This window comes from Eimeria tenella, genomic scaffold (assembly GCF_000499545.2).
Source record: "Eimeria tenella Houghton genomic scaffold, Eth_scaff105, whole genome shotgun sequence".
NCBI lineage: Eukaryota > Apicomplexa > Conoidasida > Eucoccidiorida > Eimeriidae > Eimeria > Eimeria tenella.
Window position 1 is genome coordinate 102,964 of NW_013541467.1, and position 20,856 is coordinate 123,819.

Below are 20,856 nucleotides of genomic sequence, written 5' to 3' on the forward strand. Positions count from 1 at the left end.
CAACTGAGTCCAAGTAGACGTGAGCCGCCCACGCAAGCAAAGCTAAAGAGCAGCAAACCCCTCTATGGATGCCGCTGTCATCTTTCTTTGGTTCTGCGCACTGGATGGCAAACTTCCTCACTACGCTGTTAGTTTTATGACTAAGGCTAAGAGCATAGACTGCGGAGACTTTTCCACGTCGGGCGGCGCATCTTGGGTTTTGAAAACCCGTGAGGCTGCTGCGGCACTCAGCGCTGCTTTCTGCATTACACTGCCTGCTCTTCTTATGTCAAAGATAATCCGTAAATTGCACAAGCTTTTCCTGTGGGAACATTCGATCAGCCACACGGAGCGTGAGAATGCAAGTTGCTTGACCCGGCAAACAATTTTTATGCCGTAGATACCATAGCTTGCATACCCGCATTTTAGGTTTGCTTCTTAGCCATATTGCCAGCTAAGATCAAAAAAATTGCGGAGCTGCCCTTTCAAAGCCCTGCAGCAACCGCAATGAGCTGTTGCAGGTGAGCATCCGATCCGCACATGCTTCTTATTTGAAGCAGCGCAAGAAGCACGCAGCGGCTTTTTGCCGCAGCGTCTCCCTGACTGTGAAGAATTGAACCCTCCGGCCCTAAACCTCTGTTGCAAATATGGGTGAATACCATATTCCATAGTGGGCGGGAGGAGAGACCGAACATTCCACTGTGCTTCGGTAGTTGCCAGTGTTTCATGAGGCTGTCCTCCTGCAGGGCGGCTGCCCGGGCGCAAAGCCTCAGGACATCCGCACAGCATGCAGATGCTTGGAGTTTCAGTTGTTTCTGGGAAAGATTCGCAGACTCGTTGACAGTGCTCGGGCCAGAAATTAAGCCAAGGGACTCACTGCAAGCGGCCACAGCCCACAGCCCTGATAAACAAGTGACCGACGCATCTAGGAGGTCTGATGCCCATGCCGCGCTGTCGGCAAACCCCAGTCTTCCCTCCATGGGGCCGTCAGAAGCCTCTGCACGCGCACCTATGGGCACTGCGAATGCAAGCCATGCACGTGCAAGGCGTTGGATTCCCTGTAGGAGCTCTAATTGTAGCTGCCGAGCTGAGTGGAGAAACAAACCATCAGCACTACTGGAGACCGAAGTTACATTGACTGTTGCATCGCAGTTGCCATGATCTTCCCCCATTTCTGTCTTCGCTGATCGACGCAGCTTGAAGAGTTGGCGCCGTGCTCCCATCACAGCCTGCAACAGCTGGGCATCGGCGTATCCCCTACCCAGCGGCCAGCATGCTCCATTGTGCTCGGAGTCTGCGGCCCCTGGAAAGTTGTCAGTCGAAGCCTGCGTCGCCGAAGTATCATAGCCAAAGCACCTTGCAGGCAAATTGCTGCAAACACACGAGGGGCTGTGAATACACTTTCCATCAGTTGAGCGTAGGCCGAAGCTGCAGTGCGCATTATCCCACAGGCGTCTTTCTGCTGCGGAAAATTCAGGCAGTGGTGCAGCCAAAGTGGCAGCAGTAATCACTGACCAGAGAAGACGCGTGCAGTCCCTCACATGCTGCACCCACTTTCCTGCATTGATGCCATGGAGAGCCTGCGTTTTACTGCCTCTACAGCAGCCCTTAACGCGTTGCGGTTCGCTGAGTAAATGCTCTCTTACTGGCAGTATGGACACCGGGTGGCTTCCTCCGCATGCGCAGTCGCTTATTGCTGATCGGTTCGCTCCACTATATTCACGAAGCCCTACAAGGGATGAAAGAGCTGTCTCTATTTGTGCTTCGAGCCACAATATAATACCAAATCGTTGCAGCAGGTGTTGTGCATTAACTGTCGCGAGTGGAAGATGCACATGTGCCATCACGTGCGAATCGCCCGACCCTTCGAACTCATGAAGTTCGTCTTTCCTCGTTTGAGCTGACACTAGGATGAAGGCAGCATGCGGATGCCACCAAGTGCACGCAGAAAGACAGGAGGGGGCAGCCGTTGCCAGTAGAAGAGCTTCCAGTATGCTGCGAACCAAAGAGAGGTTGAGGGTAGGCCCTGACATCAGTGGCAGCGTGGACTGGGCAAGCAGGGCAGGTGGGGGAAGGACGGCTTGGGTTGCCTTGTGAGCCTTCAGCCTCGAGCTCAGCGTGATGCAGCCGTCACCAGGGCACTGTGACACTGCCATTGCCCTTTTCAAAGCCACCAGCAGAAACTGCTTCTGCGCTGCAGAAGTTGCGACTGAGGTGGACAGCAGTAAACGTGAAAATATCCCGTCCGACCCCAGCAGAGGCTGCCGCAAGGCCGCTAGTGTCAGGGGCATACAAGGATCCTGGAGCAGCAAAGACAGAGCAGGATGCTTTATAACAGCGTAATTTATTATGGGATACAACGAAAGGTCTGGGAGAAAGAGAAGCGGCACAGCTGCAGCAGCAAAGGCGCAAATGACCGGCGAAACAACCTGAACACAAACAACAAAACGAGGCAACTCATCTTTAGCTTGGCATAGCTTGGCACCACCTGTCGAACCCACTCAAAGCCGCAGCATAGCGGCTCAAAAAACCGTACTGGCATTGTTCTGGCTTCCAGTGCAGAGCTTTCTTTGCATTGTTTGTCCACGAGGTCTTCTGGGGATTGAATGGAGGCCATGAGGGAGCCTAGGAGGGTCAACAGTTGTTTGACTGCTCGAAAGGCAAAGGTGGCGGCCTTGTGCCGTTGCTTGATGTCGCGCCTTTTAACAGTCTGCGACGTAGCATTTGCGTGACGTTTCCTGCATTGCATTTTAAACTCGTGGACGTCCGCAAAGTGGCACAGCAGCGATCGGTCAGCAGACAGCTGCAGGAGGTGCGTGTACATGGAAAGGCCGTGCGCAGCAGCTTCCCTCGTCATCTTATCCTATGGAAAAGTCCGAAACGCACATAAAAGTTGAAGTACTTCCTAGAAGACCTATCATTCGGTTTGACAACGCCTGTGCGTACCCCCTTTTCAAACCTGCGAGGTCTCAGTACTACTGTCTCTCGCCTCACGAGGCTGAGCATAGCAGCAAATGCCAAACGATTTACTCAAGCAGGGAACATATGAACTTACTGGGCAGCCAAGAGCCATAATTAGCAACTGCAAGCTCCCCCCACTGGCAAAGCTGCTGAGCCACTGATCGCCGTCATCTACAGAAGCACCCCAAACTTCTAATGCCTGCGCCACCTCTCTATCCGTAGCTTTGTTTCTTCCTGCTGCATTTGAATCATTATCTAAGGGTCGCCAAAAGCGCCCAATACGCCTAGCAGCCTTCAAAAATGTGCTGACTCGCGTGACTGCTCGCTGCACCACGTCGGGGTCGAATTCATCCATCTCCCAAATATCCTCCCTCCGTCGTTTTAGTGGCTCTGGATTTGTTGCTGCTATGGAACTCACGTCCTCTGTGGCACTTTCAGGGGCCACTGCACCAACAGTCTCTGCTGAATGTACTGCTGCCGTCTGAGAAGCTTCCTGGCCATATAGTGTAGCAGCGCCATCCTTGCAGTTCCCCTGCGAGTCTTTGAGGGAGCGCAGCCAAGCTCCTGCAACACCGCACGCTCTCCGTGCCTGTTCCGCCGCACAAACGGGCCGTTGCCGCTCCAGGGCGGCCCGTGAGGAGATAACACTTGGGTCCATGGACCCCTCTTCCTCCCGTTGCATTCGTGCTTGCTGTTGGTAAGACTGCTCCTCTTCAAGCAGCACTTGCCACCGCCACAACAAAACGAAGCACGCCATCGTCAGTCGCCCGGCAAGATAAGGCACGACGTAAGCAACGTCGTAAGCGCTATTTTCCGCAGTGGCAAAGGACGCAGCCCCGGAACCCACAGTCAGCGCTAAGCCTTGCAGGCAACGAGACATGCAAGCTGCTGCCTGCCGATGCTCTGTGCCATTAGCTGTCTCTGCATCACCCTCCATGCCATCAGCTGCCTCACGCTCGCCAACTCTGGTCAACATCGAACGCGCCTTCAGCGCGGACTCCAGAAGTCTCTGTTGTGCTTTTAAAATTTCTTCAGAAAGCGACTGTCCTCGCATGCGCGTATCAGGAGGCTCCCTGGTTCTTCCAATCCTTGCGTGGAAAGCAAAATTTTCCAGTGTATCCTTAACGCGCCTCGGGTCAAGGGCTAACCAATCACAAGGGCTCCCGAGAATAAACCCCTTGCTAAGAGGCGTCAACTGCTGCCTGAGTTTTGTTTCTGAGACCTCCCGGAAGTCAGGGAGATGTGCCATCCACCTGTGCAAATTAGAGAAGACGTCGTAGCTGCCGGCAGGATCCCCTGCCGTCTCCGTAGGTAACTCATTTGAATGCCCTTCTTGCTGCCCTTCTGGTCCCCCCTGTTCAGTGGTGTGGCCACACAACTCTGGGCCTGCGCTATCCAGCATAAGGATCTGGCAAAGGTAAATGTCCACGTAAGATGTGGACGCCCCATATAAGTTAATGAGCGCCTCAAAGAGCTCCGGGCATTTCTCAGAAAGACGGCATAACGCTTCTTCTTCACCATCTTCGTCTTGTTCCGGGACACTGTGTGCGCTACTCCCGGTTTCATTAGCTGCTGGAAGCAGCTGCTGAGATAGGCACTGCAGCAGGGGCATGAGAGCGACTGAGATGCTCGTCGCTTCACATGGCGCATCACTCGTAGCAGTAAGCGTTTGCTGGACTGCCTCTTTAGCGCAATGGCCAAGGGCACGAAATGCTGGCGAAAGCAGCGCCTGCCTGGCTATTCGTCTAGCATATGCTGTTGCTTGTTCACGAGAAGGCTCAAGCGCAGCTGCACTCATAGCAAGCTGAATTGCAGGCAGCAGAAGGCTAGTCCATGCTTGAAGGGCCATAACTTCAGACGTCAGTGAAAGTGAATCGGGGCGAGGGACCACGCAACTAGGGACTTTCAAAAGTGCCTTGGCGCCCCGGCAAATGGCCGCCGTTGGTGGAGAGGCCCCAATTACCTCAAGAAAGCTGCAGGCAGTTAACTGTGCTTTTGGTCTCAGAGCTTTGAAGAACTGTCGCTGGTCTTTTGTCAAGCTGCCATCAGTACTTAGTCCACACTGCAAAGCGCCCAGAACAACTCTGCCCAAGTGCGAGGCGCGGCTCATGGCCCCAATATAGTAAGCCAAATCCGCTGCAGCGGCAGCAGCACCTTCCACATCCGCAGTGTAAGCTGAGTCGTCAGACATATCGAATTCTTGAAGGGCATCTTGTAGTTCCCGGAGCTCCGTTTTCAAATCCTTCAGCGATGCCCCCAAGCCCGTGCGGCTCGCTGCAAGACAGCGGAGAGCCGCAACTGCAACACTTTTACCGCCCTCTGCTGCCTGCAGAATGGCAGACGCTGCCTGATAGCGCACCCATCCAGAGACAGGCCACCTGCGTAGCAAACGCAGCACTCACAGCACATGCTCCTCCAGGCGCTGGCTTCAAACAGGGCATCGGCAGTGGACAGTGGACTAACAAACCAAGGAGCAACAGGGAGCCGCACAGACGAGAAATCATCCTGGCACTTTCTGATGAGATAACTGTTTGAGACACCTGCTGGCACTACACACACCATTGTGGCAACAGCAAGTGGCTAACTCCCTGGTTTTGCTCGATAATCGTTTATCTACGTCACTGGCATAACAAGAAATTTATTCTGAAAAGTTACTGCTCTAGGCAGCGAGGCTGAAACCAAAACATGCCTCACCCCTCTTGTACCACAAAGTCATCATCTAGCCTCCCTGTAATACTCTCGAGGTCCTGCGCCAGCTGCATCCCAAGGCGCGCCGCGGTGTAACCTCCTGGTTGCTGCACGCATAGGAAGGTGAGAAACTGCTGCACTGCTGCAGCCCACCTTTCAGGGGCGTCGGTGGCCAAGTCTTTGGCCTCTGCATCACCCCATCTGTCCCCAAGAAAAGCCGCCGCTGTTTGCCAGGGAGCTCCCTTGGCTCGGACACGCCTGCTGTTAGCACCGCTGCTGTCACGCGCATATGCCGTCAACTTCAATGCCTCCAACACATCGGCTGCCCACTCGGCGCCGTCCGTCGTCGCACTCGTCGGCCCTGTTCCCCGTATCCGTCCTTTTCGTGTGCTCCTGCTGTCAGCACTCGCACCCGCCCTGCCCTCCTGCCGCTCTTCCTGGCACTGTTCCAGGGCAGCAACCACAGAGGGGTAGAACGGAGCTGGTAGCCCTTGGACTGGTTCTCGCCACTGCAGGAGAAGCGCCAGGCGCACCGCCGGGTGAAGTACAGGGCATGTTGCATTCTCTGCTTTCTCCTCTGACAACAAAAACAGTCTTGTGCACGCATAGCGCAGGACAGCGTATTGGTCCCAGCAAGCACGGAGTGTCCTGATGAGCCCTTGTCTAAAAATAATCACAGCGCTGTCGCCAGCCGTTGCACTTTCCTCAGCACCTCGCAGCGAGCTTGATGCATGGATACACTGGAAGCAGAGGCATAACATGACCCGTACAGCGGCATCCAGTATACACCTACCAGCTGCAGCGGCAGTAGCATCCTCTGAGCTGGCTTGCTGGTACGCCGTCTCCAGCGTTGCAACGCGATGCTCTGCTCTCTGGTGCCCCCACAGATACTTCAAAAAGCAATGGAGCCGGAGACACATAGACAAAGGCAACGCCTGTAGCCTCTGAACGCAATCGGCGGCCGATTCCAAGCTAACAGACTGTACTGGGGCTTCCCCGCACGCGCGCAACACAAGGGACAACGTGAGAGCCTTTTCCTCGTATGTAAGCCGCTTGATCGCCTCCTCCACTCCTCTGTGTTGCGCAGGTATAGCCGCCAGTCCCCAGGACTCTACCAGGGGCAACACCCATGCTAGGTGATGCAAAGGTGCTTTTGCTGTTCTTGACGGCAAAGGACATGAAATCTTGTCCTTGCTTGTTAGCACTGACTCGCAGGCCAATAACAGCAACGGTCGTCCATCTTCCGACACGAAAGGCCTCGCGGCTCTCGCAACGCGACGAACAAGGCCTAGCAAAAGTGCCTGCAATGGCCCCCCTTGAGTGTCTTCTATTTGTGAATGCTTGGTTGGCTTTTCTGTTCGCGCAGAAATGGGATCACTAAGAGCAGGGAGGCACAGTCGTTTGATGCATGCAGCGAAGGTGAGAGCCGATTGTGCCTCAGGGGTCAGCTGGTCTTCCGCGCACACCAATGCAGCGAAGAACTCCACACTGCGACAGAGCAGCCGCAGACCGGCGGTTTCTTGTAGGGCCACTCCAGCAGCGGTCAACTCGAATAGGTTTGCCATGTGGGCACATAATGCTGCCCCCAACTCCACCCAGTGTTTAAAGTCCTTAGTGAAAAATGACGGCTCAAACCTGCCTTTCTTCCGTCCGTCACGTTCTGCCTGTGTCACAGGCGGCTTATTGTTTCGGACGGAGTCCGCGGGCCCTTCCGACAGGTGTTCACAACGGCCAAGAGCTATTGTTGACAGCTGGAAAAGCTGTTCCAATGCGGCTGCCTTTTCGGCACCCACAGGCAGCACAACAAAACGCATCTCATTGTAGCCATCCTCCAGGCAGTGGTTTGCGCCTTCCGTGGCTTGGATGTTGCTTAGGTGACGGCTCACGGCCTCCAACTGCAACAGCAATGCCAACAGCCGATCCCGCGTCTGCTGGTTTACTTCTATGAGCTTCTCCAACGGCTGTGTCGCTACAAAGGCCTCCGTCTCCAGTGATTGGTCAAGATGCCGCGTCAGAGCACGCAGAAGCCCCAGACAATTGGCGCGCTCTGCAGATCCAACTGGGCCACGAGGCATGGAAGAAGCACCCGGGATACGAGCCGCACATATCTTCAGTAACGCCTCTGGAGCGATTGCATGTACTGGGGAAGGGAGTCCCCAATCTGCGGACAGCTGTGATGACACAAAGGGCAGTTGCGAGAGCTGATAGTCCAGAGTCTGTGACCCAGAAGCATCATCCCCCTCTTCGCTGGCCTCCTGAGCATGTGGCTGGCAAGAGACTTCTAGAAAGCGCAGAAGTCGCTTACGATATCTGTTGATGAGTTTGCTCTGGGGATGTTGAGCGGCGGCAGCCTTAGCAGCCTCCACCGCAGTTGGTGAATTCAGCTCGCGGCTCACGTTCAGTGAGGAGCCAAGAACGCGCCACGGACCCTCGGCCTGCAGGGCTCTAAAGAGAGGGTAGATTATTGAGGGACACAGAATACAGCATCTCATGAAGCCCTGCACGGCCCAGCTCGTGGCTGCTTCAGCACAGAACTCTGACGAATGCATTGCGTTGCAGCCCCAGCAGCTGTCCTCCGGCGCCGCTACACCTAAGGGGGCAAGCTCCACAAAGAGAGCTTTACCGGCGTTGCAACGAGGGGCCACTGACAGGTGTGCTAGCAGAGCCGCCGAGAACAGGGATGGGCTTGACAGCTCTTTGATCTCTCCTCCCTCTTGTTCCATCTCCTTCATGTCCCTGCCCATACACATTTCCGTATACGGCAGCAGAGCCAACCGTTGCTCGCTCGCCAGCCTCAAGATTGCTACAAAGTAGAGGGCACTGCACCGGAAGCACGAGCTTTCCGCCAAAGCGGCAAGCCACAAAGACGCTTCATCAATCTCAGGTGTCTCGCATGTGGCCCCTCTGAACATGCCACTCCTATGCATGAACCTGCATGCACCCAAGACTCGCTCGTTCACATAACGTCCATCCCTTCTTCCCGCATAATGATACTAAAAGCGTCACAAAAAGTCGTATCTGCAACCCCTGCAAGCTCTCACGCCGTCACAGCCATTCGCTGCGCCTGCCAAAACGCGTCGGGAAAAAGGGTTTAAGGTCTAGGGTAACCAGAACAGGACGTCAGCTCACTGCAGAATAGTTTGAAGCAGAGCGTCTGAACACAGCGAAACTTCGCCCCCATATGGGCCCAGCGACTCTCTGGAGCGGCTGCGCTTCACGCTTCGTTGCCACTGAAGCAGCAGGTGAAGCAGCAGCAATTGCTGCTGCTTTGACACTGAGCACCCAGCAGCTATTTCACCTCCCCAGCTCTCCATGCCGCCCCTCGATTGCACTGCTAAGCGCGCTATGTCAGTTGCGATCACCCGGGACTTGCAGCAAAGACGGAAGGACTGAGCTGCGCCGTCTCCCGTCCTCCAAGTACAAAGCAGCTTGCCCCAGTCAAGAGGAAATGATGGCGTCAGCAACTCCTGATAAATCTCTGCTGTCTCCATCCACCTAAAGCCAAAACAAGAGGACACGAATTAGCTAATATCGATTAATGCGTGTGCCTACTGTGGCTCATTTGCGCGCAAAGTTGTATGCATTGGCCGAATTCTGAATATTGTTTCTTATGTGAATTGGCTTCTGCAAATGTGCGACAATGTGTACACATTGTGCTAGTCTGCGCGTACTTATCCAAAAGCAACACACAGTGAGATCCAGCAAATGCCCCTGCCCGTTACATAGCGTGTTCAGTGCCCATACATGCTACATTGACTCCCAGCTGCCACGTGCAGCATCATGCCTTCGATACTCTCAACATGCTGATCTGGCCTGCATGGCGTTGCGAAAGAGGGCTCAGCTTTATCGGCGCCCATTTTGTACTCACCCACGTAGAAACTGGAAGGAATTAAAGTCCATATCGCATTCTTCGGCCTCCACGTGGCTATCATCAGACACGAGCTGGTACCCATTCAGCTTATCGTCCACCGCTGTTAGCCGCACGAGCAGTTGCATCAAGTCCTTGACACTTACACCCATTTCCGCTGGAGAAGCCTTAAGATTATCGTGGTTCGTTTCACCTCCTGCATCCTCACCATCTGTACTGCTCCCGTCCCCCTCTACATCCCCCACTCCCTCTACATGCACTTCCACGTCATCGCCATCACTTTCCTCTGGTTCACCATTTCTTAGTCTTTCGCTTTCTTCTTTTTGCCATCTTCTAGCGGCAGAAGCAGCAGAAGCTGCTGCTGCCCTCGCGAGAGCCTCGTCAGAGAGCCAACGATCCTCCGTCACCTCCACGGCATTAGACTGTGGATCCCTTATCTTTTCTGACTCATGCCGCTGCTGCTGGCCCTGCTGCTGTTGCTGCCACTGCTGGACCAGCCGCAAAAGAGAATTTACCAGGGTCTTTGCGTCTGGCAGCCTGAGGGCTGCTTGCGCCAGGAGAAGATGCTGCAGCTTTGGACTGTATTTGAAGCGGTCGTGCATGCATCGCAGAGCCTGGCAACAGGCGCGCAAGACGGCAATACCGCAAAAAGCCACTCGGGTGTCTGTCTGAAGAAGACACTGCGACAAATGCTGTCGCAGAAGCAGCGCTGGTGATGCCACTCGGGCCACTTCAAGAGCCACGGCTCGCCACCTCCGCTGCAGCGCGTCTTGCTGCTTGTGCTGTTGTTGCGAATGCCGTAGCCGCAAGGGTTCAAGGTCACCGAAAAGGTTTTCTTTCTCTTCATCGTCAGCCACCCCAAGGGTTCTCATTGTTTCACTGACTGAAGCAAAGCTCATATCCCCATCAGGCAACGTTAGATCCGGTCCCGAACCACAAATGGGAGGCTCTTGTTCCACTTGGTCCTGCCGCTGCCAGTAGTACGATAGCTGGCTCCAAGGGGTCCCAAGTATGCGGCAGAGGAACAGGCAAGAAAGCGCAAACGTGGCAGACTGCCGTGGACTTAGCAGCAACCCGGACAGCTTGTTGAGGAAGTGAGATGTAAGGGCAGGGTGAGCCTTAAAGAGCTGCAGCAGCAGTTCCTGCTGTGGGGGCAAATGCAACGGTCGTATCCCCAGGGCCAAAGATAACAGTGCTGAATCAATAGATCCTGTAAGACCCGGTTCCCTTGCAAAAGCCTTTGCCTCTTCAGGGAACCCGGAAATTGAAGGCGCCTTGCTGCCGCCTCGGCCTGCTGCTAGGAGCAGTAGGTACGCAAGTAGCCGCTGCAGCACCCACGAGCTGCTGAAAAAGGAAGTTGGAAGCCCTGAAGAATTGTCAGCGTCAGAGAGTAAACTATTTCGCGGACTTCTCCTGGAAAGTGATTTAGCTGCTGAGTCTGTCTCCACTGGGCAGGAGGCCCTGCAACGTGACAGCAGCGGCACTAATAAGTGGTTGAGATCCTCTCTAGCCGTGAACCTCTGAAGCAGCAGGGGAAGTGGGAAGCCCCCAGGCCCGGCGACGAGAAAGAGCCTCCGTGCTGCTGCCTCTGCCTCTCTAGAGCGCCCTGGCCGCGCCATAAACACTTCAAACAAACCCACCAAGAAGCACAGTGCGTCGAGCTCTCGGTCTGTGCACAGGCCGCGTATAGCGTAGCGCAGCAGCGACGAGCCGTCCCCCTGTCTGCTAGTAGAAGCAAGGTCTCCTACGCCTGACTGTGGTACCGCTTTCTGCTGCTGCTGTTGCAGCTGACGCCTTCTCGGCTGCAGCAAAGCATCGCTCACTAACGAATCTTGGTGCAGCAACAGCACCAGCAGCAGCCGCAGGGCTTCTTGTCGCAGAGCGTAACGAATGGGCACAAGGCCACAGCCGCCGAGACCTTCCCGAGCAGATCGAGAGCGAAAGGCCTCGAGAGTTGAGCGTACATCGGAGGCAGCAGAAGCCGCTGCAGCAGCAGCAGTTTCCAAGTGTCGCCTCGTCCCAAAGTCAGCAGCAGTAGCAGCAGTTGCAGCGGGACCGCTGGCTTTTGTTACTGGCGTCCTCGCGCTTCCACTCAAGGCAGTCTCGCAACGACAGGAGAGGCAGCAGCACCGAACGAAGAAAGCTCCCCACGCATTATGCCAGCCTCTCGTGGAGCTTATCAGCTGGTGATCTTTTGGGATACTTTCCGGGTCCCCAGTATGCCTTGCTGCTGCTTCGGCTGCTTCGGAACTCATGCATTGAGGGCACTGACACCAGCAGCTCTGGGACTTGGGCGCAGGTGGCAGCAGGCTGCTTTCCACTGAGGCCCCACTTCGTTTGCTGCTGATGCTGCGCCCCTGCAGCAAACGGAGGGAAGGCCCCTCGCACAAGGCAGTGAGGGCCTGGTTAAGGGGGTGCAGCTGTGCGTCTCTCTCACAAAAGCTGTGAAGAACCCCATTAATGGATCCTGCTGCTGCTGCTGCTGCGGCTGCTGCTGTTGTTGTTGCCCCTTGGGCCGCCGAAGCGATGCGCCACGCTGCTGCTGGTGAACAAGTAGCAGCAGCTGCCAGGAGCCGGCAGACACACAAATGCAGCAGAGCACAGTGCTTTCCGTTGTCCCTTGTAGCAGCAGGGTGAAAGGGCTGCAGCACTGTACTCAGAGACGACAAACGTGAGGGAGACGTGATAGCAGCAGCAAGGCGGTGGCGTGTTGTTGCAGCAGCAGGAACAGAGTCCAGGCTCGTCTCCCCCAGAATGCCACATGCAAGAAGTGAGGCTGCCTGGGCCCCTCGCGCTGCCTCGTCAACCTCACACGTTTCCTGCTGCAGCTGTTGTTGCTGCTGATGTTGCTTCTGCTGCACGCGAGCAGCAGCGGGACTTATGCCTTCGGGCAGTCCTCGTTGGCCGGCCTTAGTAACCTCTGCTATTGCCTGCAGCAGGCGACCAGTGCATGCATCAAGCAGCTGCAGCAGCTCAATGCAAGCGGGAGAAGCGGTACTATATCCTTTCAGCAGCTCCCGCAGCTGTTGACGCTGCTGCGGGAGCTTCTCTTGCTCCTGCTGCAGCAGCTGTTGCTGAGCCCGCTCCCGCACAGTAGCCGCCTTCCTACCTAGCTTCGTCTGAGGCACTGAAGGAGCATCAGGGTAACCCAAGGCAACAGAAAAGGGCTCCAGCCATCCCACCAGCCCCTGAACACCCTCACGCCCTAATTGAACTCCCTTGGCGGCAGCACTCAGCTGTTGCGCCAAGGCAGTGCCCTCCGCCATGGCGAAGCTGAGAAAGAAAACCCCAAATTCTAGCCCTTCAAAGCTAATCCCCTGAACATCAGCCCTTAGCAAAAGGGGATCTGGATGGGTTGGTAGCTGGTCCTTGCTGCTTCGAAGACTCCGTCGATAAGACCAGGGATGTGAGTGAGCAGGTCGGCCCTTCCCTGGGGCTGCATGAGGCCCGATATGGGCTGTTGAGCGGCTTATGTGCAGTTCATGGGCAATTAAGGCTGATATGAAAAAGACAGGGAAGAGAAAATCGAAAAGGAAATGGGGCTTTGCAGTGCCTGAGCAATGGGTCACCGGCTCCCCAATGAGGGCCAATAGGGCAGTAAACAGCGGAAACAGCAGGAATTAGTGTACGATATTTTCAGATGGAGGAAATAAAAGCTAAGAATGCTCAAGCTTCATCATGCTGTGACACAGCCTCACACAGTGAGGCTTGGTGTGGGGCCTCACAGACTCAATGATCCCGTAAATTTGACTGGAAGAGACTAGCCTTCTGCGGTGACTCAGAAGTCTCACTTCCAATGCATCCCAACTCATTTGATCACGCATTGCACTGGTTTGGGTTTGGGGGTTTCTGGATGAACGCAGCTGCTCACGTCGACGCTGGTGTTCTGGGAAATGGATTTAGCGCTGAGAGGCTAGAATGTAGGGCTTAATGTGTAGCAACCCAAGATACATATGTTTCACCGAGGCTCAAACAAATGATTTGACCCGGACAGCCGCTTTGGCAATTTGGAAGGGGCCAAGGGAAGCACAATGCGGCTGTAACTCAACAGTTACAAAATGTGTTCCGCACTTCAATGTTGTTACGCGTTTATACGTAAGAACAATATGTGTTTTAGCATATAAGCTCAAGCGAATCAGAAGCTCTACTGCGGTAATGTTGCCGTTAGTTATACGCCATTCATTCTCCATACCTTTCCTCTTGACTAGCGAAGGGAATTCTTTAGACTCTATCTCACTGTCCACAGCAGTTGCTTCAAAATCACCGCATGCAAACACGCACTCTGTGAGTAGTTCCATCTTTGCGAGAGATGCCAAGAGTAGGAACTGGCTGCTAGTTGCAGCAAGCTACTCTAAACAGCAACCAACTGCTCCTCGTTGTAATTTTCCGCAATCAGCTTCCCAAAAGTCGCCTTCTGCAGTGTACCTTTCTGTATGAGTAGAAGGAAACAAAAATTCAGTTTCATAGAACCTGCCTGCTGCTATTTGAATTCATAGTTCCCGCCAAACATTTCAGGAGGCGAAACTGCGTTTTCGCTTACTCCAATGTGAAGCGCAATCCTGGTTCATGCTTTTGAATATTAAACACAGAGTTATACACAGGTCATACCTGGAGTTATTGGTAGCCGAAGAGTGATGGAAGCATATCTCTTTCGTACATCAAAGACACTTACAAAAAGCAAACATGATTATTTTGAAGACTACCAAGCAATACTTGAGCTTTCAAACGTCAGCTACTTCACAGTGGCGCAAGGCTTTAGTGAGGGCATCTTTTCTGTTATTCCCTGCGAAAGGTCAAGTGTTTCGCAGACCATAAGAGTTCACAGCTAAGCTACAGCAATTCACTGCGAAGGCATCGCAAAAAGCTTCAAAGTTAACGTATCAGCGAGTACTTTATGCAAGGTAGCAGGTGCCTGTCCGCAAGATAAAATGAAGGAGTGTCTGGCCTGCCGAAATGTCTACGCCACTAAAGGAACGTGTTTGCTTGTTCGCGTGAATGGCATAACAAATCTTGCAGACGCGTCAAATCATACTTGAGCGTGAATCTGTGCGTTGCGACCACCAGGCAGAAGAGGGGCGTGACGCCAGATCCAGTAGTAGGTAGTAGCTACCTAGCACGTCGAGGAGAACTGCTGCAGTACATCAGTAGTTCATTTTTGACCGTATCACGGGCGTTCACAGTATCAATGGTACGACAAAATGAGTTAAAGGCTGGCAGTGACAAAACGCTCATATACTGAACACTTGGATATCTCCAAACTAGAATCCAGCCGCTCATTTACATTCAATGAAAATACATGACTGATATAGTAGAAAAGACCAAACTCTACTGTTCATCATACACGGAATTCGCTCACTGAACCAAAAGCAAATGCGGTGAGTTGCGCACTCCTGATAAACTTATATCTACCACCGGTGCCAAAGGAGCTCGCACTCACAGGGCAAATTCCGGTTCCTAGCGACAAAAGGACCCGCTGCTTGAAAAAGGCGACAAGTGTTACAGAAGCCTGGAACGGGCTTCACTGCAATGCAGTGCGCAACGCATCGCATGCCAGAGACATCATATAAAGTGTCTGCTTCAACCATTGATGCATTGCCTGGAGCATAGGCACCTGCGGACTACAAGATTCCAGTCACAAAACCTCTGGAAAATCACAGTACCCTAGTCATTAAGTTAACAAGAATTGATCATGTTCCTTGACAAACTTTTCCATACAGTAAACGCCTACAAGAGCGCTCGTGACGCGATTTATTAGTGAGGTGACCCTGGTAACAGGCAAGAGAGTGCAGGCGAATTCCTCTTTTGCGTGTTTTTTCAACGTTCACGCAGCCTCTGAGGCACCTAAAGACGATTGGCGCTATCTCGCACTTACTGTGCAGGACAAATACCACAATTTTCTCTTCACCAAGAGTTTGAGCCATTCGGGGAATTGAGTGCCTCTTCGCTTAGGCGATGCAATAAACTGGAAAGCAACCGCTTCATACTTCACTGCCGATAGTGAGCGAACGGGAAATACCGGCTTGAACGGCCATCATAATCAACATTTGTTTCGAAGCAGCAAATGCTCGACAAGCCAGATGGTTACTCAAGCTGTTGTACAGAAGCATCCACGTATACACAGCCTCTAGTGACACGATTTGTTCCATTGAAGAGTTCAGATCCGGCGCGAGACAAGAGCAAGCTTCCATCTGCTCCAGCGTGCCTACACTGGATTGTGAGTGGAACAGCTGAAAAGCACTTATTAGTTGCAGACCACATATACAAGGTAGGAAGAGATCAGCGACGTATTTAAGGGCACTTGCGAGACCCAGCATTTGCTTCACTTCTTTATGCCTAGCACACAAGATGTTTCCTATTGTGCAAGCAGCTACGTCATAGCTGCATTTCGAAGGGATTTCTAGGCAGACGTTTAACTGCAGGCCGTAGGGCCAGACAAATGGTTGCGGGAGTGCTTCGATGCACAGCCTCTGCCGGACCGACAAATGCATGAACAAATGATTGCACCATAATCAAGACCTTTAGGTATTTGAGGGGCGAAATCCAGAGATGAACAGTGAACGAGCAGGTGCTGCTTTTAGCAGATATGCAACGCATTACAAGGCGCAGCTTCCGTACTCTTGCGACGCCGCGAGCCGTTCACACGTTTCGAAGCACTTATCCTGCTTCATATGAGCTATCAATAGGCTACACGTGAAAACACTTTAAGCTAGTTGTAGTGTTGTGTCCACCACCGTGCTGGTCACTGCGTCCAACAACTGGAATTAGTGCCCATCAAATGATTTGTCGCCAGAGGTAGACACAGCGTCCTCTTATTCAACGCTTTATTTCTCATAGAATGCTACGATACTGCACACTTTCCACAACTGCAAATCATAGTCCACTTGCTTTTATCCTGCTCTCACCGGGCACTTGCACTGTGAGCGAAGGACCCGGTTACCTGGCGACAGTACCGTGGCCAATCAGTAACATTAAAGCTAAACGAAACTATGAGATATTTCAGTGGCAGAGAAACGAGTACTTCAAAAAGGACTCATGAAGGCGTCTACGTTGAGAATGGAGATCAGTTGATACCCAAGGTGCCGCACACTCCCAGAGTAATGGATAGGGTATGTGCAGATCCGAATTCAATGTTTTGTGAATGCTGATAGGATCACATTACTACTGTATAGCTAAGGAGTCAAAATATCAATGCTCTTCAACTGAACATCCAGAGTTCACGACAGATGAACCAGTGAGACCATTCCTGTACCACCCGTTGACCCTCGCAGTGGAAATTGCATTGCATATATGGTCTTCATTCAGGCAATGCCATATTAATTAGTCGCCTATTAAAAGTAGGATTCAATTAATTAAAGCGAAATTAGTGTTTGTGCATCCTGAAGTGTCTTCTGGGCTCCAGTGCAGCTGGATGCTGACGGGCTTTGTCCGCTGACGGACGCCACGGTTTCACGGTTTTGAGTTTGAAATTGTTCCAAAGAGGAAGCATTGTTTGATGTAACTCATTCGAAACGTTCTTTTGTTGGTTTGAGATACAGTGGCCGCATCGGATTGTTTGCTTCAGTTCTGCAGCGAAGGCAGCTTGACACGGCTCCGATAAGCCCTTGACTTCTGCTGCACATTTCGTCTTCTCTTTCCTTCTTTCAATATAACGGCTCAATTGACATTCAAACACCTTCTTTTTGGGGCATCTACTCAATTTTTGTGACACAAACTTCGGTCTGCACTGGGTGCTGGGGTCCTTCTGCAGCAACCTGCAAAGCGGCCAGCCTGCAGTGCAGCAGCCTGTGCAGCGCACACCGCCTGAAAAACACGGAAAATTGGTGCACTATGGGGAATTCTGCGTGCTGCGGCTTCGAAGAGGAGGACAAGGCAAACGTGACGCTGCAGCAACTGGCACTTGCGGGCTTGAAGGATGTACCGCCTCGGGTGTACGCAGCATGGCTACAGAAGTACACTGAGGGTAACACTGTGGAGGTCCTGTTTCCCGATGGCCAGCGGATAGAGTGCAGGTTGACTTTGGACTCAGCTAAGAAAACCCTGACTTTATCTTTCAAGGAGAAGGTGAGGCCTATACCGTACAAAGATATTGACTCGTGGATCTACGGACCCTCAGCAGTGGACCAGGCCTCAGCAGACGCAAAGCTACTCAAAGACCCCAAGGTTGTGGGCTTCAGACTATCAACTTCTGGCCGGGCCATCGCCGTGGCCTTCGACACTACAGACAACGCCATTTGCTTCGTCAGGTTTCTTGAACAGATCTTGGAGGAGGCCAGGGAGGAGGAGCAGCCCAACGGGCCCAAGCCGGTCTAAGCCTCTCCACTGTAACCCAGTGTTTGAACTGTGCCTCGCTATCGCAGCCGGCCCCATCATTTGAAGCAGCGGCCACATCGCAGCAGCACGAACAGGGGCACCAGCAGCAGCAGCATTTCCCCTCGTCCCCCGGTATCGCTATCATGCTGTGACAGTGCCAAGCACACGCCCACGCCAGGAAACTTTGGCGGAAAGATAGTGGACCTCTCCGTCCCAGGAAACAATGGCGGAAAAGGAGATTCCGCAACAGTTCCGTGAAGCGAAGGAAACCCACTGCAGCGGAAGTCTGGAAAGTGGGAGAAGACAGCTGCAGCAAAAGCCGTCCCTGCTTCGCGTTCACGCGCACAAACAGAGGCTGCTAGCGACCCTATTGACTTTTTTGATAAGGGGGGGAATGCCCCGTAGTTGTACAGAAACCTATAGCAGCACCGGCTGACACTGCTGGGCGAATCTGCCTCTGTGCTTTACGCCCTTTTGAAGCTTGTGAGAAACAAATACACGTATGTGTGTGTACAAGTACATACAATATGCATGTTACGTATGCGCACTATTTCGTTCCCACACATCAACGTATGCGCCGCAGTATTTCTTGCAAACATGTATTACGTGCAGTTGCAGACGTGTCAGCTAAAAACGCGACAGTAACAATTGATTGACGCGACCCAACAGTATGCGCTGCTTCTGCTGCTAATTCTGAGCTCAAAAAGGTAGCAGCAGCAGCACCACACCCTCGTCACGCGCATGCGACCCTTGCATGCGTTTGCGTCCATGCACGCACTTGTTGTAACTTGCAAACAAGTCCTAGGCACAACTAAGCCCCAAAGTAAAACTGGTGGCAGACAGACGCTGCAGCTAGCGGCGCCGCAGCAGCAGCTCATTCTGCAGCAGCAGCTCCTGCACCAGCAGCAACCAGTGTCGTCACTCAGCGGCATCTAGCAAAACGCATGCAAGGTAGATTTCCGCGTAACCGCCATCCCTGCGCAACACGCACTCACGCAAATACACAAAGAATGCTGGGAAAGAAATCGAAGTGGCATTCAACTGAGCTGACAGACACAACGACAAAGTCTCAGGCTATCCTCACGCTGGCTGCTACTGCTGAACATTCTGCACAGCTGATGAGGATCTGCAGCAAAACTGCAGCAACGGCGACTATTGTCACAGCCACTAAAGAAGCAAATCCAGCAGCAGCAGCAGCAGCAGCTGCAATGGGACGACAGCTGCAGTGCAATTCACTCTTGGTCGTTCCTGAGGCTCCAGACTTCGTGCGGGGCAACTTGAAAGAAAGCCCCACAAAGCAGCTCAGACTCCTCCCCGTGCACCGACAGTACAAGGGGGCCCCCCGAGAGCACTACGCCAAACTGCATGCATGCAAGCTCCCTCCAGAAAGACAAGAATGAGGCAAAGACCAAAACAAGGCACGAGATAGAGCAAACAGCTAGAGGGAGATACAGCAAGACACGCTGCTGTAGAGGCAGCAGCAGCAGCGCAATCCACCAGCGCAGCAGCCGCAGCAGCAAGCTGAGTCTCACTATTTCCTTTTTCTGTGCATTGTCGGGGCCCTTCACAAAGCCTGCCTTCAGCCGCAGCCTACAGGACACGAGCCGGCGGCCTTGGCGGATGACAGCGAGCTACAGCAAAACCAAAACAGAAAAAGAAATACAACTATCTATCCAAAAAAAGAAAAAGGGTTTCATGATGTTTATTTTCGAACAGATTCATAACTCCCAAAAGCCAACACGCACAGCACGTGTAACACTGACACACCCAGAGGCTCTCTATGCCGGGGCTGCAAGTCAAAAAAATGCTCAGTGGATGAAATATCTATTAACTAACCATAACATTTATTTATAAATGCATTAAATAGGCATGCAGATGGAAAAGATGCCATGGCAAGGCACACACACACAAGGGCAGAAACGCACGTTTCCGCATATCATCTTCGTTCAAATATTATGAATGACAATGATATACTTCTTGTGCATGTGAGTGAGAACAAAAGACTGAAACTCGGAAGAACTTGGCAGATAAGCATCCAATTACATTTAAAAAGCACAACTTGAATGTATTCACCGACATATGCAAATGCATGCATCTTTTTATGCTTTCTATATATTTTGCGCCTGCGCATGCAAGCCCACCTGCATGGCGTCGCTTGGACCAATTCCCCGCCATGTGGCTTCTTCTTGTCTTATGAGGGTTTCTGCAGCACAACGAGAATGGAAGCAGCTAGACAAGACCAGTGGTCACCCTGTGGTCCTAATGTGCCCATCACGAATATTTCTACTACTACCACTACCACTGCTGCTGCTGCTGGTGCTGCTGGTGCTGGTGCTGCTGGTGCTGGTGCTGCTGCTGTTGCCGCTGCTGCTGTTGCTGCTGCTGCTGAGGCGTTGCTGCTAACTGAGGAAACTAGGCTGAACAGCACTCGCACTCACTGCCGTTTGCATCTGGGGCCAAGACACTCTCATCTGTGGAGGCATTTTTCTCTTCACCTCCACTGCATGCATCATCAGCCCCAGAGTGCTGCAAAGGGGAGCTGGCGCTTTCTGCTGCAGTCGCGGCTGGCCACTTCAAATCACTGGTGCTGCTTCTGCGGCTGCTGCTGCTTGGGGGCTGCTGCTCCTGCTGAATGCGCCCTTCTTTCTCTTGTGCTACGATCAGAGTTTGTTTTCTGTGGGGTCTTTCTTTGCCCAGCGCATGCTTCTCTTTGTGGCTGCTGCTCTTATGAAGTCTTTTTCTGCCTCTCTTCAGACTTAACCCCCTTTCCCTGGAGTTCTCTCGCTGCTGCTGCTGCTGCTTCCGAGACAGCCGCAGGGAAAGATCCCCCCCTCCCGCAGATCCGAGAGAAGCTCTGCTACTTTTTCTTTTCCGGCCGTCCGCGGTGTGCTTCCGCGTCTTTTGTTCCTGCTGCTGCTGCTGCTGCTGCTGCAGCCGCGGGTCCTCCAGCGCCGGGGCTGCTGCTGCGGCCGCTGCAGCCTCCGCAGCGGGCGGCAGCGCCACTTGCTGCTGCAGCACCATCTTCCTGAGGAGCTTCTTGGGGTCCGCAG

General features: G+C 53.1%; 4 protein-coding genes across 4 annotated transcripts; 2 read left to right on the forward strand and 2 right to left on the reverse strand.

Moving 5' to 3' along the window:
* Positions 1 to 464: 464 nt before the first annotated feature.
* Positions 465 to 12,762, reverse strand: ETH_00006435 (uncharacterized protein; the record flags this gene model as incomplete). The annotated part of the gene is made up of 6 exons (XM_013372732.1): positions 465 to 2,408; positions 2,516 to 2,842; positions 3,035 to 5,318; positions 5,635 to 8,559; positions 8,758 to 9,123; positions 9,497 to 12,762. 6 exons carry the CDS (start codon positions 12,760 to 12,762, stop codon positions 465 to 467), a joined length of 11,112 nt encoding a protein of 3,703 aa, XP_013228186.1.
* Positions 12,763 to 17,323: 4,561 nt separating this feature from the next.
* Positions 17,324 to 17,806, forward strand: ETH_00006440 (uncharacterized protein; the record flags this gene model as incomplete). Its single annotated transcript, XM_013372733.1, has 1 exon — positions 17,324 to 17,806. One exon carries the CDS (start codon positions 17,324 to 17,326, stop codon positions 17,804 to 17,806), a length of 483 nt encoding a protein of 160 aa, XP_013228187.1.
* Positions 17,807 to 18,816: 1,010 nt separating this feature from the next.
* ETH_00006445 (uncharacterized protein) lies at positions 18,817 to 19,206 on the forward strand (the record flags this gene model as incomplete). Its single annotated transcript, XM_013372734.1, has 1 exon — positions 18,817 to 19,206. The coding sequence occupies one exon, from the start codon at positions 18,817 to 18,819 to the stop codon at positions 19,204 to 19,206; it is 390 nt and encodes a 129-aa protein (XP_013228188.1).
* A 190-nt stretch (positions 19,207 to 19,396) lies between these two features.
* ETH_00006450 (uncharacterized protein) lies at positions 19,397 to 20,827 on the reverse strand (the record flags this gene model as incomplete). The annotated part of the gene is made up of 2 exons (XM_013372735.1): positions 19,397 to 19,437; positions 20,245 to 20,827. The coding sequence occupies 2 exons, from the start codon at positions 20,825 to 20,827 to the stop codon at positions 19,397 to 19,399; spliced, it is 624 nt and encodes a 207-aa protein (XP_013228189.1).
* Between the last annotated feature and the right edge of the window lie 29 nt (positions 20,828 to 20,856).